This window comes from Cherax quadricarinatus, chromosome 46 (assembly GCF_038502225.1).
Source record: "Cherax quadricarinatus isolate ZL_2023a chromosome 46, ASM3850222v1, whole genome shotgun sequence".
Taxonomy (NCBI): domain Eukaryota; kingdom Metazoa; phylum Arthropoda; class Malacostraca; order Decapoda; family Parastacidae; genus Cherax; species Cherax quadricarinatus.
In genome coordinates this window covers 10,337,567-10,354,751 of record NC_091337.1, presented here as the reverse complement: position 1 = coordinate 10,354,751, position 17,185 = coordinate 10,337,567, and the positions used below count along the sequence as shown (strand labels likewise).

The following is a 17,185-nucleotide window of genomic DNA, read 5'->3' as shown; positions in this document are numbered from 1 at the left end:
ATGTTAGATAGGAATGCATAGAGACGAATGTTATTTGGGACTTGACGAGCTGTTGGAGTGTGAGCAGGGTAATAGTGAAGGGATTCAGGGAAACCAGTTATTTCTATATAGCCGGACTCGAGTCCTGGAAATGGGAAGTACAATGCCTGCACTTTAAAGGAGGGGTTTGGGATATTGGCAGTTTGGAGGAATATGTTGTGTATCTTTATACGTATATGCTTCTAAACTGTTGTATTCTGAGCACCTCTGCAAAAACAGCGATTATGTATGAGTGAGGTGAAAGTGTTGAATGATGATGAAAGTATTTTCTTTTTGGGCCACCCTGCCTCAGTGGGAGACAGCCGACTTGTTAAAAAAAAAAAAAATCAGGGAAACCAGTTATTTTTATATAGCTGGACTTGAGTACTGGAAATGGGAAGTACAGTGCCTGCACTTTAACCCTTAAACTGTCCAAAGATAGATCTACGTTTACGTGCGTAGCACTCCAACCTTTATTTTCTCCATTTGAAAGCATGTAAAAAAACGTAGATCTATGTTCGGAGCGCTATGCACGTGAATGTAGATCTATGTTAGGACAGTTTAAGGGTTAAAGGAGGGGTTTGGGATATTGGCAGTTTAGAGGGATATATTATATTTCTTTATATATGCTTCTAAACTGTTATGTCTAGGTGCCTCTGCAAAGACAGTGATTATGTATGAGTGAGGTGAAAGTGTTGAATGATGATGGAAGTACTTTCTTTTTGGGGGATGTTCTTTCTTTTTGGGTCATCCTGCCTCAGTGGGAGACGGCCGACTTGTTGAGGGAAAAAATATATATATTGTTCCATATATTTCTCTTATTTTATTAAGAAAGGACCAGAACTGGTAAGTTAACAGTCTAGCCTAATGTGATCCAAATTTGCAACCTTTAATAAAAGGGCCAAACAATCCTAACAGGTAAGGACAGTTTAATTTTTAAGATATGTACTGATGATATTGTCAAATAGATGAATAGACTAGTATATGATGGGATTATGGTTTATGAAATGGCAGTATTTCTAAGATATTTGAATTGTAATGTCTGTACATTTCTAACAAGAAAGCTATTGATTGCTCATTTGTTATTTTTTTTTTTTTTGGTCACTTCGCCTTGGTGCAAGATGGCCAGCATTAAAAATAAATCAGTTTTTTTTATATGCACTTGTTGCATCAGTCAGGCTATTACCTTGCCATTTGGATGTACCTAAACTAGTGAACTGATCACCAATCTTCAGTGGGGTCAGATAGTCAGGGGACTATGTAAAATTTGCACCCACTCAAAAGCTGAGTGGTAGTACAAGGTACATGTCGGCCATCACTAATCCGGCAATCAGTTATCTGGTTCCATCAGTAATCCGGCACTAATTTCAGCTAGCATAATTTCAAATTTCATCATTATATTGACTCAAATTTCATCATTATACTAAGAAATTGTGCAGATGGTTGTAAATCCACAGCAGCAAGCCAGTGGAGGAGAAAGCAGTGATGAAAATGAGGAAAATTTAGCAGTCTCTATTGATAGGTTAATTAACTGTATTCTAACCTAACCATGCTGTAATTCGGCAAACTCACTAATCCAGCACACTATAGGTCCCAATGATGCCGGATTAGTGATGGCCGACCTGTACTATAATTATTATTATAATCATGGGGGAACGCTAAACCCATAGGATTATACAGCGCATGTGGAGAAGGGGGGATGGAAGGTATTCAGGCTCAATTCAGGGAACTGGAGCACAGATCCAATTCCCAAGATCAAGAGTGCCTCACCAACATCAAGGAACCTCTATTGAGGGAAGACAAGATACTGTAAGATACAATACAACCACAGGTTAAGAAACATGTCAGCTGAGCTACTTTGTGCTCCTTCAGTACTTTAAATCAGGCTTTGAAATTCAAATCTGATTTTTAAAATTGTATTTATTTCATGTGATTTTGTAAGAGGATAATAAATGCTCCCACAGCTCTCAAGCTTTAAGCTGATAGACCTTGCTTACCTCTGGTAATTGCTCAATGTTAAGGTGCTTATAACTTAGTTTTTTATAGATTTATGGACAAAGGTTATCTTGGGACAAATTTGTTTAATAGGCAACAAAATTATTTAATTACTGTGAACAACCCTTCAGCCAGTCTATGTTATAACTATGATTTTAATATACTATGTACAATACTGTAATGTGATATAAACTCCCATTTGAGGAGCCCTATATGGACCCATATGATTCCTCCCTCAATGTTACAATAGTAATGATAGTATGACATTTCAGTGTGTAACCTAATGTGCTGTATTCAAAGAAACTTTGTATGATGATGACAAAAATATTTTAGTGTTCAATAACCTCTACACCTCATCTGAACAACCATAAAAAAAAAATCAAAACTGGATTAAGTCTGGCTATTAACCCGTAAACGGTCCAAGCAGATCTACGTTCACATGTGTAGTGCTACAAAAGTAGATCTACTTTTTTTTTTTTTACATATTTTCAAATATAAAAAAAAAAGCAGATCAAAGTTTTTTTTACACATTTTCAAATGTAAAAAAACAAAATGAAGATCTGCTTTTTTTACATACTTTCAAATGTTGAAAAAACATATATACGTTTGGACCGTTTACAGGTTAATCTTGGAAAAAGAATCATTTGCATAACAAAAAATGAAGCATGCAATGCATTTCTTCAGTAAACACATGAATGAAATAAAATACCAACAGCTGTGTAAACAAAATGAAAATTATGCAGTGTGTAAAGATATTATTGCAATACTGGTACATATAAAATCTCATTTAGATTTTTTCACATAAAAGATGCTGTTTAACAGAACCTAAAATATGACTGGGTATACTACAGTATATTACAACTCTGCTGTACAATTAAACTTATTACTAGTTACTTATGCACTTGTATATTAACCAAATTGTTAGCACCATTTAAATTAGTAAAGACTAGTTTATCATAGTAAATCATAAAAATAATCAAGGCCTTGACCAATTTCCCACAGTGATATCCCAGTGCCCAACTCATTTGCTAGTTGTACTCGAACACTGATGGATTGTAATGTTGGGTAAAAAACCACGTGCCGACCAGCCTTAGATCTGAAAAATGAAAATGTAGTATATTTATTACATACTCTAACTTTTGTATTATAATATGCATTTCCCATGATGCCAACAAGAATTAAAAGTTAATTATAAAAGAAATTACAGTCAGAATTTTGCATGTGAAGTGGTTAATTTTAATTAATACATGAAGGATATCTTATAAAGTAAGGAATACTAGGGAATGAGAGAGGTGGGGAAACAATCAGGTTTGATCCAAGGAAAGGTAGTATCAAATGACCCCCTTCCCTGTTCTTTTGAGGTAGGAACAGCTAATAATTTATTTATTATCACACTGGCCGATTCCCACCAAGGCAGGGTGGCCTGAAAAAGAAAAACTTTCACCATCATTCACTCCATCACTGTCTTGCCAGAAGGGTGCTTTACACTACAGTTTTTAAACTGCAACATTTACACCCCTTCAGAGTGCAGGCACTGTACTTCCCATCTCCAGGACTCAAGTCCGGCCTGCCGGTTTCCCTGAACCCCTTCATAAATGTTACTTTGCTCACACTCCAACAGCACGTCAAGTATTAAAAACCATTTGTCTCCATTCACTCCTATCAAACACGCTCACGCATGCCTGCTGGAAGTCCAAGCCCCTCGCACACAAAACCTCCTTTACCCCCTCCCTCCAACCTTTCCTAGGCCGACCCCTACCCCGCCTTCCTTCCACTACAGACTGATACACTCTTGAAGTCATTCTGTTTCGCTCCATTCTCTCTACATGTCCGAACCACCTCAACAATCCTTCCTCAGCCCTCTGGACAACAATTTTGGTAATCCCGCACCTCCTCCTAACTTCCAATAATAATAATAATAATAATCTTTATTACTATTACATATGCATTACAGCCTGGGAGTTAAAGCTCTTTTATATTTTAATTGAATAATACTGTATTACCTTTTATAATAAAGGTAATAGCTAATACTGTATTGCCTTTTATGATAAAGGTAACAGCAAGTATAATAATGAAAAAAAAAAAATAGTGGTAGTAGTAAAACAGTGCTTCCTTCAAATATGAAAGGATTTGTTCCAGGAGGTCCTAGGAAAGCCAAAAACAGTTTGTATTAGGAATAGAATAAAAAATTTTTTGCTGATATCAATATTCAATTTTAGGTCACTACCCACACTTTTTCAATATTTTTTATTTTAAAAATTTTGATAACTATGTTCAATATACATATAAGGGAATGCTTATTGTCAATAGGTATTAAATAATCCAAGGTGATTAAATATAGTAACTTAATTTTTTTGAGATGCCAATGTCATTACTAATTACAGGTATTCCTTATGAGGCTTACAAATTGAAAAAAAAGAAAAAAATTCTGAATGTATTTACATATTTAGCAATCTGAGGATGTGAGCTGAAGTCGGTTATGAAAATATGGAGGGAAATGTGTTGGGGCCACCATTCTATTCAGATATGCTTGAAATTATCCTTGATATACCTCATACAATAAAAATACTTACTTATACTCAAAATAATGCTCCTTTGACACATCGTCATAAATGAATTTGGGTTTGTAAGTGGACAAGATGTTAATATACTGATGACCAAGCACATGAGATCCTCCTGTTACACTGTGGTCCAGCCCATACATATTCAGACCAAGAAGGATCTAAAAGAGAAAATAAACATAAGACAAATTAGAGTACATATGTATATCAAACCTAGGTAGTAGGTTGGTAGACAGCAACCGCCCAGGGAAGTACTACCGTCCTGCCAAGTGAGTGTAAAACTGAAGCCTGTAATTGTTTTACACGATGGTAGGATTGCTGGTGTCTTTTTTTTCTGTCTCATACACATGCAAGATTTCAGGTATGTCTTGCTACTTCTACTTACACTTAGGTCATACTACACATACATGTCTCAAGAAATCGTAATGACACGATTGCAAACAAACCATACCTAGTTGGATGAATCTTATTGTGGCTAGCTGGTCTAGTGGCTAACGCGACGGGCTGGAGTTTTGAGACTATGACCGTGGGTTCAATCCCGGCCGGGGGTATGGTTTACACATACATGTACAAGCATATACACACCCCTTTGGGTTTTCTTCTATTTTCTTTCTAGTTCTTATTCTTGTTTATTTCCTCTTATCTCTATGGGGAAGTGGAACAGAATTCTTCCTCTGTAAGCCATGCGTGTTGTAAGAGGCGACTAAAATGCCGGGAGCAAGGGGCTAGTAACCCATTCTCCTGTATATATTACTAAATGTAAAAGGAGAAACTTTCGTTTTTCCTTTTGGGCCACCCCGCCTCAGTGGGATACGGCCAGTGTGTTGAAAGAAAGATGTATATCAAACTAGTCTAAAATATGCAAATGAAATATAGTGTTAACACACTGGCTGTTTCCCACCGAGTTAGGGTGACCCAAAAAAAAAAAAAGAAACTTTCACCCTCACTCATTCCATGACAGGTGTGCCAACACTACAATTAAGATGCCCCTCCAGATTGCAGTATCACCACTTCCTTCAGAGTGCAGGTACTGTACTTCCCACCTACACACCTCTGGCTAACCACTTTTCCTGAATCCCTTCATAAACGTTATCTTGCTCACACTCCAACAGCACGTCAAGTCATAAAAGCCACTTACAATATTAGCACAGCAAGCTAATATGTACAGTATCATAAAAAAAAAGTCAGTTACAGTATCACATAATGGGGCAATTATGCCATGCACTGGTAATTGCTTCACCAGCCTAGAAATACCAATTATCTGAGTTTACAAAATATATATTACAGTACTTCTGAAAATATACTTACTTGGAATCTATTTTTTTTTAACACACCAGTCATTTTCCACTGAGGCAGGGTGACCCAAAAAAGAAACACTTTCACTATCATTCACACTATCACTGTTTTGCCAGAGGTGCATAGATATGACAGTTCAGATGTCCAGTCAATATTCTACATCTACTCAAATAATGAGTAGTACTTTTAAAATTACACTGCTGTGATCCATAAAAAAAAAAAACGGCCATCTATGCCTCGGTCAGCTGTCAAAGCATCTCTTTAGTTGGTATCCAATCTAATAAATCTTATGGAGAGCTAACATCTCTCCCTCTTGTTGTTACACATGGCACCTAGGAGGATTGCTAGAGATATTGTAAGCCAAAAGATGGAGGCAAAGTTAGAATCTGGGATAATGCTTAAGAAATACTTGCAATGCTAGACCAGTGCCCAACAAATGATTTCCTAATAAAGACCACGTGGGTAAGATCTGCAGCCACATCCTATGAAAACAAAGGCTTAGTCTGAGTTTACACCCCATCAAGCAAGCTCAAGTTCTCTAACCCTATTTTCTATGCTGTTTTATTATTGTTTTCAAAATGGATGTTTTCCACAGTGAATGAAAGGTGCCTTCATTTGTCCCCTTCCCAAGATGCCTTTCTTCAATTGAAAAAAAAAAAAAAAGGCCAAACTATTGTCCTGCTTCAAATCTTCCATTCCATTTTAAATTACCTGAACATGCTATTCTTGATTAATTGTTTCCTTTTCTGGAGTGAAGTAATGTTTTACTGTGTGTACAGTCTGCATATAGACCATTTCATTCAACTGAAACAGCATGCAAAGTTTATAATGATTTGGTACTGAACACTTGTAGAGGAAATGCAACACTGGTAATTTTGTTGAACCTCTATACTGCATCTGACACCAATGATGGATTACTGATATGTTAAACCTTTTTGTGTGTGGTCTTAGGGATACTACTCTCTTGCTTTTGGAACCATATCTTTTTGGTTGGTCATAATCAAGAGGTAGTCAATGATTCTGTATCAGAGCCATCTCCTTTGCCCTTTGGAGTTCCTCTGGGTACTGTTATTGGACTGGTATTGTTTACTGCTGATGTTAGTAGCTTAGCCTAAATGTTGGATGCTCATGGTGCTGATTATCACTTTTATGATGAATATATATAGAGGCTGTTTTTTCCAGATCAACTCTTGACTACTTCCACACAGAAAATATTAACATTCATGTGGAGCAGTGTGAGTGTAACCATGTAAAAATACCATGACTGGAGATGTGGCAACTAATTTTTGCCATATAAATATAGAACAGTACAAAAATTAGAGTATACAGGAACAGTATATACAGTATATTTAATACAAAAATATAAATACTGGTATTTTTGTGTGGCCATATCATGCTCAGTATTTTGGGAAAGTTTTAACTTAATAAATATGAATTCATTAATTATATTTCCAGTTTATTGGTTATATAAAATAGCTTAAAAATATAAAATACCTTACATAAAATGGCTTAACTGAAGATAGAAATCAATCTTTCAACACACTGGCCGTATCCCACCGAGGCGGGGTGGCCCAAAAGGAAAAACGAAAGTTTCTCCTTTTACATTTAGTAATATATACAGGAGAAGAGGTTACTAGCCCCTTGCTCCCGGCATTTTAGTCGCCTCTTACAACATGCATGGCTTACGGAGGAAGAATTCTGTTCCACTTCCCCATGGAGATAAGAGGAAATAAACAAGAATAAGAACTAGAAAGAAAATAGAAGAAAGCCCAGAGGGCTGTATATATATGTGCTTGTACATGTATGTATAGTGTGACCTAAGTGTAAGCAGAAGTAGCAAGACATACCTGAAATCTTGCATGTTCATGAGACAGAAAAAAGGACACCAGCAATCCTACCATCATGTAAAACAATTACAGGCTTTTGTTTTACACTCACTTGGCAGGACGGTAGTACCTCCCTGGGCGGATGCTGTCTACCAACCTACTACCTATAGATAGAAATAAAAATACAAATATAAATTGCTATAATGTGTGGACTGGTAATATTATTTATACAGTGCCAGTAGCTAAATGCCATAGTAAATATTATTTAAATAATACTTTGTTAATACTTCCATGAGCAACCTGGAAAACGCTTGGCTTTTGTAATTTAGACTAGTGTCAATTGTTCAAATATTTTATCTCATTAATATTAATGATAATAAAAAATGATGACTGTGAAACAAAAACCTGTAACTGTTTTGCATGTTGGTAGGATTGATGGTTTCTTTTCCTGTCTCATAAACATGCTAGATAACAGGGATATCTTGCTACTCCTACTTACACTTTGGTCACACTTCACAGACACGCACATGCATATATATATACATACATCTAGGTTTTTCTCCTTTTTCTAAATAGTTCTTGTTCTTCTTTATTTCTTCTATTGTCCATGTGGAAGTGGAAAAGAAACTTTCCTCCGCAAGCCATGCGTGTCGTATGAGGCGACTAAAATGCCGGGAGCAATGGGCTAGTAATCCCTTCTCCTGTAGACATTTACTAAAAAAGAGAAGAAGAAAAAACTTTATAAAACTGGGATGCTTAAATGTGCGTGGATGTAGTGCGGATGACAAGAAACAGATGATTGCTGATGTTATGAATGAAAAGAAGTTGGATGTCCTGGCCCTAAGCAAAACAAAGCTGAAGGGGGTAGGGGAGTTTCAGTGGGGGGAAATAAATGGGATTAAATCTGGAGTATCTGAGAGAGTTAGAGCAAAGGAAGGGGTAGCAGTAATGTTAAATGATCAGTTATGGAAGGAGAAAAGAGAATATGAATGTGTAAATTCAAGAATTATGTGGATTAAAGTAAAGGTTGGATGCGAGAAGTGGGTCATAATAAGCGTGTATGCACCTGGAGAAGAGAGGAATGCAGAGGAGAGAGAGAGATTTTGAGAGATGTTAAGTGAATGTATAGGAGCCTTTGAACCAAGTGAGAGAGTAATTGTGGTAGGGGACCTGAATGCTAAAGTAGGAGAAACTTTTAGAGAGGGTGTGGTAGGTAAGTTTGGGGTGCCAGGTGTAAATGATAATGGGAGCCCTTTGATTGAACTTTGTATAGAAAGGGGTTTAGTTATAGGTAATACATATTTTAAGAAAAAGAGGATAAATAAGTATACAAGATATGATGTAGGGCGAAATGACAGTAGTTTGTTGGATTATGTATTGGTAGATAAAAGACTGTTGAGTAGACTTCAGGATGTACATGTTTATAGAGGGGCCACAGATATATCAGATCACTTTCTAGTTGTAGCTACACTGAGAGTAAAAGGTAGATGGGATACAAGGAGAATAGAAGCATCAGGGAAGAGAGAGGTGAAGGTTTATAAACTAAAAGAGGAGGCAGTTAGGGTAAGATATAAACAGCTATTGGAGGATAGATGGGCTAATGAGAGCATAGGCAATGGGGTCGAAGAGGTATGGGGTAGGTTTAAAAATGTAGTGTTAGAGTGTTCAGCAGAAGTTTGTGGTTACAGGAAAGTGGGTGCAGGAGGGAAGAGGAGCGATTGGTGGAATGATGATGTAAAGAGAGTAGTAAGGGAGAAAAAGTTAGCATATGAGAAGTTTTTACAAAGTAGAAGTGATGCAAGGAGGGAAGAGTATATGGAGAAAAAGAGAGAGGTTAAGAGAGTGGTGAAGCAATGTAAAAAGAGAGCAAATGAGAGAGTGGGTGAGATGTTATCAACAAATTTTCTTGAAAATAAGAAAAAGTTTTGGAGTGAGATTAACAAGTTAAGAAAGCCTAGAGAACAAATGGATTTGTCAGTTAAAAATAGGAGAGGAGACTTATTAAATGGAGAGTTAGAGGTATTGGGAAGATGGAGGGAATATTTTGAGGAATTGTTAAATGTTGATGAAGATAGGGAAGCTGTGATTTCGTGTATAGGGCAAGGAGGAATAACATCTTGTAGGAGTGAGGAAAAGCCAGTTGTGAGTGTGGGGGAAGTTCGTGAGGCAGTAGGTAAAATGAAAGGGGGTAAGGCAGCCGGGATTGATGGGATAAAGATAGAAATGTTAAAAGCAGGTGGGGATATAGTTTTGGAGTGGTTGGTGCAATTATTTAATAAATGTATGGAAGAGGGTAAGGTACCTAGGGATTGGCAGAGAGCATGCATAGTTCCTTTGTATAAAGGCAAAGGGGATAAAAGAGAGTGCAAAAATTATAGGGGGATAAGTCTGTTGAGTGTACCTGGTAAAGTGTATGGTAGAGTTATAATTGAAAGAATTAAGAGTAAGACGGAGAATAGGATAGCAGATGAACAAGGAGGCTTTAGGAAAGGTAGGGGGTGTGTGGACCAGGTGTTTACAGTGAAACATATAAGTGAACAGTATTTAGATAAGGCTAAAGAGGTCTTTGTGGCATTTATGGATTTGGAAAAGGCGTATGACAGGGTGGATAGGGGGGCAATGTGGCAGATGTTGCAAGTGTATGGTGTAGGAGGTAGGTTACTGAAAGCAGTGAAGAGTTTTTACGAGGATAGTGAGGCTCAAGTTAGAGTATGTAGGAAAGAGGGAAATTTTTTCCCAGTAAAAATAGGCCTTAGACAAGGATGTGTGATGTCACCGTGGTTGTTTAATATATTTATAGATGGGGTTGTAAGAGAAGTAAATGCGAGGGTCTTGGCAAGAGGCGTGGAGTTAAAAGATAAAGAATCACACACAAAGTGGGAGTTGTCACAGCTGCTCTTTGCTGATGACACTGTGCTCTTGGGAGATTCTGAAGAGAAGTTGCAGAGATTGGTGGATGAATTTGGTAGGGTGTGCAAAAGAAGAAAATTAAAGGTGAATACAGGAAAGAGTAAGGTTATGAGGATAACAAAAAGATTAGGTGATGAAAGATTGGATATCAGATTGGAGGGAGAGAGTATGGAGGAGGTGAATGTATTCAGATATTTGGGAGTGGACGTGTCAGCAGATGGGTCTATGAAAGATGAGGTGAATCATAGAATTGATGAGGGAAAAAGAGTGAGTGGTGCACTTAGGAGTCTGTGGAGACAAAGAACTTTGTCCTTGGAGGCAAAGAGGGGAATGTATGAGAGTATAGTTTTACCAATGCTCTTATATGGGTGTGAAGCGTGGGTGATGAATGTTGCAGCGAGGAGAAGGCTGGAGGCAGTGGAGATGTCATGTCTGAGGGCAATGTGTGGTGTGAATATAATGCAGAGAATTCGTAGTTTGGAAGTTAGGAGGAGGTGCGGAATTACCAAAACTGTTGTCCAGAGGGCTGAGGAAGGGTTGTTGAGGTGGTTCGGACATGTAGAGAGAATGGAGCGAAACAGAATGACTTCAAGAGTGTATCAGTCTGTAGTGGAAGGAAGGCGGGGTAGGGGTTGGCCTAGGAAAGGTTGGAGGGAGGGGGTAAAGGAGGTTTTGTGTGTGAGGGGCTTGGACTTCCAGCAGGCATGCGTGAGCGTGTTTGATAGGAGTGAATGGAGACAAATGGTTTTTAATACTTGACGTGCTGTTGGAGTGTGAGCAAAGTAACATTTATGAAGGGATTCAGGGAAACCGGCAGGCCGGACTTGAGTCCTGGAGATGGGAAGTACAGTGCCTGCACTCTGAAGGAGGGGTGTTAATGTTGCAGTTTAAAAACTGTAGTGTAAAGCACCCTTCTGGCAAGACAGTGATGGAGTGAATGATGGTGAAAGTTTTTCTTTTTCGGGCCACCCTGCCTTGGTGGGAATCGGCCAGTGTGATAATAAAAAAAAAAAATAACTACAGTGGACCCCTGGTTAACGATATTTTTTCATTCCAGAAGCATGTTCAGGTGCCAGTACTGACCGAATTTTTTCCCATAAGGAATATTGTGAAGTATGTTAGTCCATTTCAGACCCCCAAACATACACGTACAAACACACTTACATAAATACACTTACATAATTGGTCGCATTTGGAGGTGATCGTTAAGCGGGGGTCCACTGTATTTTGTATTTTTAACTCATAGCTACTTAGTAATAAACACTACAGTACATAATGTGCATACTCTATTATACTGTAATACATGCATAAAAAAGTGAACAAACATATTACAGCACTGTCCCTACAAGAGAAGGCTTTAGTGGGTACTGAATTTCTTTATTGTGTAGGTACAAAAGAAGAAGTTCCCAAGATTCATTATATACCATTTAGAGAAATAAAAGCAAGTGTACCTAACATAGAGAAAATACCTTGGCACGGTCAGGAGATGAAGCCTCAGGGACCAGTCTTTCAACACAGTCACGCATCCACCATACAGGGCTATTAGGACCTGCGAACAATGATATAAAATGAATATGCCACAAAAAATGGTTCTGTATGCATGTTAACAAGATATATGATAGGAAAGTTATGAAGAGAGAAGCAAAAAATTACATCATGTTATTCCAACAAGAACTTTTGTAGACATCTTTGATGCCTTGTTGTCACAAGGACCTCCACTTCCAAGAAAGATTATCCTTATACTGTATATTCTCTAAACATTTCAACTTCTTCCAAGCATTAAAGCCATAAAGCAGCATTTGAAACATACACAGAGAACTTCACATTCTGGTTAGGTGATTGCATAAGGGAAATAACTGTTGCTTCATTCCAATGAGAAACAAGCAGGTGTGGGGTGAGTGAGGATACCTATGCAAACATATAAAAGCTGGAAAGAAAAAACAAAATGGCACAATTGTAAGAAGAAAATACTAGCACATTTCAGAAGTAATTAAAAGAGCAATGATTTTTTTATTAATATTAAAATTGGTTAGACAACATTATATGGCTACTCTGATTTATATGACTTTATAAGATTAGAGCAACAACTTCCATAACTACATTTACCTACCATATACATCATAGGTACACAGGATGGGATTTCAACTAAAATAATGAAATTTGTAAGCCTGAACTGTTAGCTTTCAGTTGGGCAATGAGGATACCATCAAGCATTCTACACTTACACTGAAGACACTGAACCACAGTCAAAGTATGTAAACCTAATTAACTTTGATTTAAGAACAAGCAATCTTATTTAATTATTATACATCATAGGGCTCTATGTATAAATATCTCACTGTCTTCAGTAGCACCCAATACCCTCTAATACATCTGCTATTAATTTATACCTTATGACTGTTTAGTATTTATAGATGGGGTTGTAAATGAGGCTAGGGTGTTGGGGAGAGGGATGGGATTAAATTATAAGGACTCAAATACAAAATGGGAGTTGAAACAGTTACTTTTTTGCTGATGATGTTGTGCTTTTGGGAGATTCTAAAAAAAAGTTGCAAAGGTCATTGGATGAGTTTCGGAGGGTGTGTAAAGGTAGAAAGCTGAAAGTGAACATAGATAAGAGTAAGGTGATGAGATTATCAAATGATTTAGATAAAGAAAAACTGGATATCACAATGGAGAGAGGGAGTATGGAAGAAGTGAATGTTTTCAGATATTTGGGAGTTGACTTGTCAGTAGATGGGTTTATGAAAGATGAAGTTAACCATAGAATTGATGAAGGAAAAAAGGTGAGTGGTGCAATGAGGTATCTGTGGAGACCAAAAACATTATCCATGGAGGCAAAGAAGAGAATGTTTGAAAGTATAGTGGTACCAACACTCTTATATGGGTCTGAAGCTTGGGTTGTAAATGCTGCAGCGAGGAGGTGGCTGGAGGCAATGGAGATGTCGTGTCTAAGGGCAATGTGTGGTGTAAATATTATGCAGAGAATTCGGAGTGTGGAAATTAGGAGGAGGTGTGGAGTTACTAAAAGTATTAATCAGAGGGCTGGAGAGGGGTTCTTGAGGTGGTTTGGTCATTTAGAAAGAATGGAACAAAGTAGAATGACTTGGAGAGCATATAAATTTGCAGGGGAACGAAGGTGGGGTAGGGGTTGTCCTCGAAAAAGTTGGAGGGAAGGGTTAAAGGAGGTCTTGTAGGCAAGGGACTTGGACTTCCAGCAAGCATGCGTGAGCGTGTTAGATAGGAGTGAATGGAGACGAACAGTTTTTGGGGCCTGACGAGCTGTTGGAGTGTGAAGGGATTCAGGGAAACCAGTTAGCAGGACTTTAGTCCTGGAAATGGGAAGTACAATGCTTGCACTTTAAAGGAGGGGTTTGGGATATTGGCAGTTTGGAAGGACTTCTAACTGTTATATCTGAGCACTTATGCAAAGACAGTGATTATGTATGAGTGATTGTGACGGTGGGACACGGACGACTTGTTGAAAAAAAAAAAGAAAGAAAGCATTTTTCTTTCTTTTTAGGTTTTTCTTTCTTTTTGGGTCACCCTGCCTCATTGGGAAACAGCCGATGTGTTATTAAAAAAAAAAGCTCTGTTTAATCTATTATAATTGATGAAATAAATGTTTCTGCCAAATCATCTCTTAAGTAAGCAGGAATAAAAGACATCCAATATATTTTAGTATATTTCATGGGAGCATGCATAGTTCCTTTGTATAAAGGCAAAGGGAACAAAAGAGTGTAAAAATTATAGGGGAATACATCTGTTGACTACACCTGGTAAAGTGTATGGTCGAGTTACTATTGATAGAATTATGAGTAAGACGGAGAGCGGGATAGCAGATGAACAAGGAGGCTTTAGGAAAGGTAGGGGATGTGTAGATCAAGTGTTTGCAGTGAAACACATAGGTGAACAGTATTTAGATAAGAGTAAAGAGGTTTTTGTGGCATTTATGGATTTGGAAAAGGCATATGATAGGGTGGATAGGAAAGCAATGTGGCAGATGTTGCAAATGTATGTAATAGGAGGTAGGTTATTGAAAGTGGTGAAAAGTTTTTACGAGGATAGTGAGGCTCAGGTTAGAGTATGTAGGTGAAAGGGGGATTATTTCCCAGTAAAAGTAGGCCTTAGACAGGGATGTGTGATGTCGCCATGGTTGTTCAATATATATATAGACGGAGTTTACTACTCCGTCTATAAATATATTGAAGTAAATGCTCGGGTGTTGGCAAGAGGTGTGGAGTTAGATGAAGAATCTAACACAAAGTGGGAGTTGTTACAGTTGCTCTTTACTGATGACACTGTGCATTTGGGAGATTCTGAAGAGAAGATGCAGAGGTTGGTTGATGAGTTGGTAGGGTATGTAAAAGAAGTTAAAAGTGAATATAGGAAAAAGTAAGGTGATGAGGATAACAAAAAAATTAGGTAATGGAAGACTGGATTTCAGATTGGAGGAGGTGAATGTGTTCAGATATTTGGGAGTAGACGTGTCAGCAGATGGGTCAACGAAGGATGAGGTGAATCATAGAATTGACGAGGCAAAAAAGGTGAGTGGTGCACTGAGGAGTCTGTGGAGACAAAGAACTCTATCCATGAAAGCAAAGAGGGGAATGTATGAGTGTATAGTTATATCAATGCTCTTGCATGGGTGTGAGGCATGGGTTGTGAATGTTGCAGCAAGGAGAAGGCTGGAGGCAGTGGAGATGTCATGTCTGAGGGCAATGTGTGGTGTGAATATAATGCAGAGAATCCGTAGTTTGGAGATTAGGAGGAGGTGTGGGAATACTAAAACTATTATCCAGAGTGCTGAGGAGGGGTCACTGAGATGGTTTGGACATGTAGAGACGATGGAACGAAATGGAATGACTTCGAGAGTATACAATTCTGTAGTAGAGGGAAGGCAGGGTAGGGGTCGGCCTAGGAAAGGTTGGAGGGAGTGGGTAAAGGAGGTTTTGTGTGCGAGGGGCTTGGACCTCCAGCAAGCATGCGTGAGTGTGTTAGACAGGAGCGAATGGAGACAAATGGTTTTTTAGGACCTGATGTGCTGTTGGAGTGTAAGCAAGGTAACATTTATGAAGGGATTCAGGGAAACCGAAAGGATGGACTTGAGTCCTGGAGATGGGAAGTACAGTGTCTGGACTCTGAAGAAGCAATGTTAATGTTACAGTTTTAAAACTGTGGTGTGGGCTTGCCTCTGGCAAGACAGTGATGGAGTGAATGATGATGAAAGTTTTTCTTTTTCGGGCCACCCTGCCTTGGTGGGAAATGGCTGATGTGTTAATAATAAGAATAATAAATAAAATATTTCATGGGTACAATATATAAAATATTAGGAAAAAATAAGATAGTATAGAAAACTAAGAAGATAAAAATACATACATAAAACCTACCTGGATTCTGGAAACTGGAGAAATCATACGACATGAGAGAAAATGCATCAACAACATCCACCAACAATTTGAAGTGTTTTTCTAAAAAGGAACCCGGAGAATTTCTGAAATTAAAACAAAGTTAAAATGCACATACTTTTATTTTTAAAACATGTTAAACATATCCATTTACATAAACTATAAACATGAACATGATGTCAATACCTCCTCCATCATGCTCATAGTATACTGTAACACGCTTTACACACGAACTTTACAATGCTGTATTCGAATTTATCATCTTGCATCCCTTCTCATACTTCCTTCCCTTATACATCATATTTATCCAATGTATACTCATTCTACATGTATTTTATCCACAATGACAAAGGCAAACTGTATTATTCTACTCTACAGTACTATATTATAATAAGTACAGTGCCTATACTCTAAAGGAGAGGTTTTGGATATTTGCTGTTTGGAGGGACATCTAAACTATTGTATCTGCACACCTCTGGCAAGACAGTGGCAGTGTGAATGATGGTGAAGTGTTTCTTTTTTCTGGTCACCCTGCCTTGGTGGCCGACGGTTAGCGTGTAAAAAAAAAAAAAAAAATGCAATATTCTTTATTTGCAAACTGACTCTCAAAAGTTTCTACAATTAATAAAACTGTAAATTACTTATAAGTTAAAAAAGTTTTATGACACTCGAAAATTGTCAAAACTAATTACAGAATAAACACATGATAATGTTTCATTTGCAGAAATTTATATTAACCTAGTGTAAATTAGAAAAAAATACTACAGTACAGCACAAAACTTTTGCAAAGCGTATATTAAGCACAGCAGTTTAACAAGTCTTGAGCTCAGATGGACTCTCTATAATTTTCAATGCCTGTCCTCCTCTCAAGGATGAATTTTCTTTCTGCCTCCCAGCAAGACTCAATAACTTGATAAGTTGGCAACATGTAAATTTTTCAGTGTCTCCTCAACAGTGTGTATGGAAAATCAACTAGTTCATAATTATCCATGATATAGGAGAGATGGTATCCTTTGTACTAAGATTCTATGGAGTTGCAGTGTCAGACAGGTATGGCAGCAGTAATGGTATACAATACTGACAAGATGATGAATATGACACTGCACTACTTACAGTAGTTTGTAGTAGAAATGCCAGAATGTAGAAAAACTGACAAGTGTCTCATTCTTCA

General features: G+C 37.7%; 1 protein-coding gene across 1 annotated transcript in view; it reads right to left on the bottom strand.

Annotated features, from left to right (window-relative positions):
* Positions 1–1,920: 1,920 nt before the first annotated feature.
* LOC128696679 (chitinase domain-containing protein 1) overlaps positions 1,921–17,185 on the bottom strand; it is a 53,439-nt gene continuing 38,174 nt past the window's right edge. The window contains exons 6-9 of the mRNA XM_053788024.2: positions 15,997–16,100; positions 12,076–12,155; positions 4,587–4,735; positions 1,921–3,109 (exon numbers count right to left, since the gene is read on the bottom strand). Coding sequence (XP_053643999.2) covers positions 2,968–3,109; positions 4,587–4,735; positions 12,076–12,155; positions 15,997–16,100 — 475 coding nt within the window. The 3' untranslated portion in view covers positions 1,921–2,967. The remainder of the gene's footprint in view (positions 3,110–4,586; positions 4,736–12,075; positions 12,156–15,996; positions 16,101–17,185) is intronic.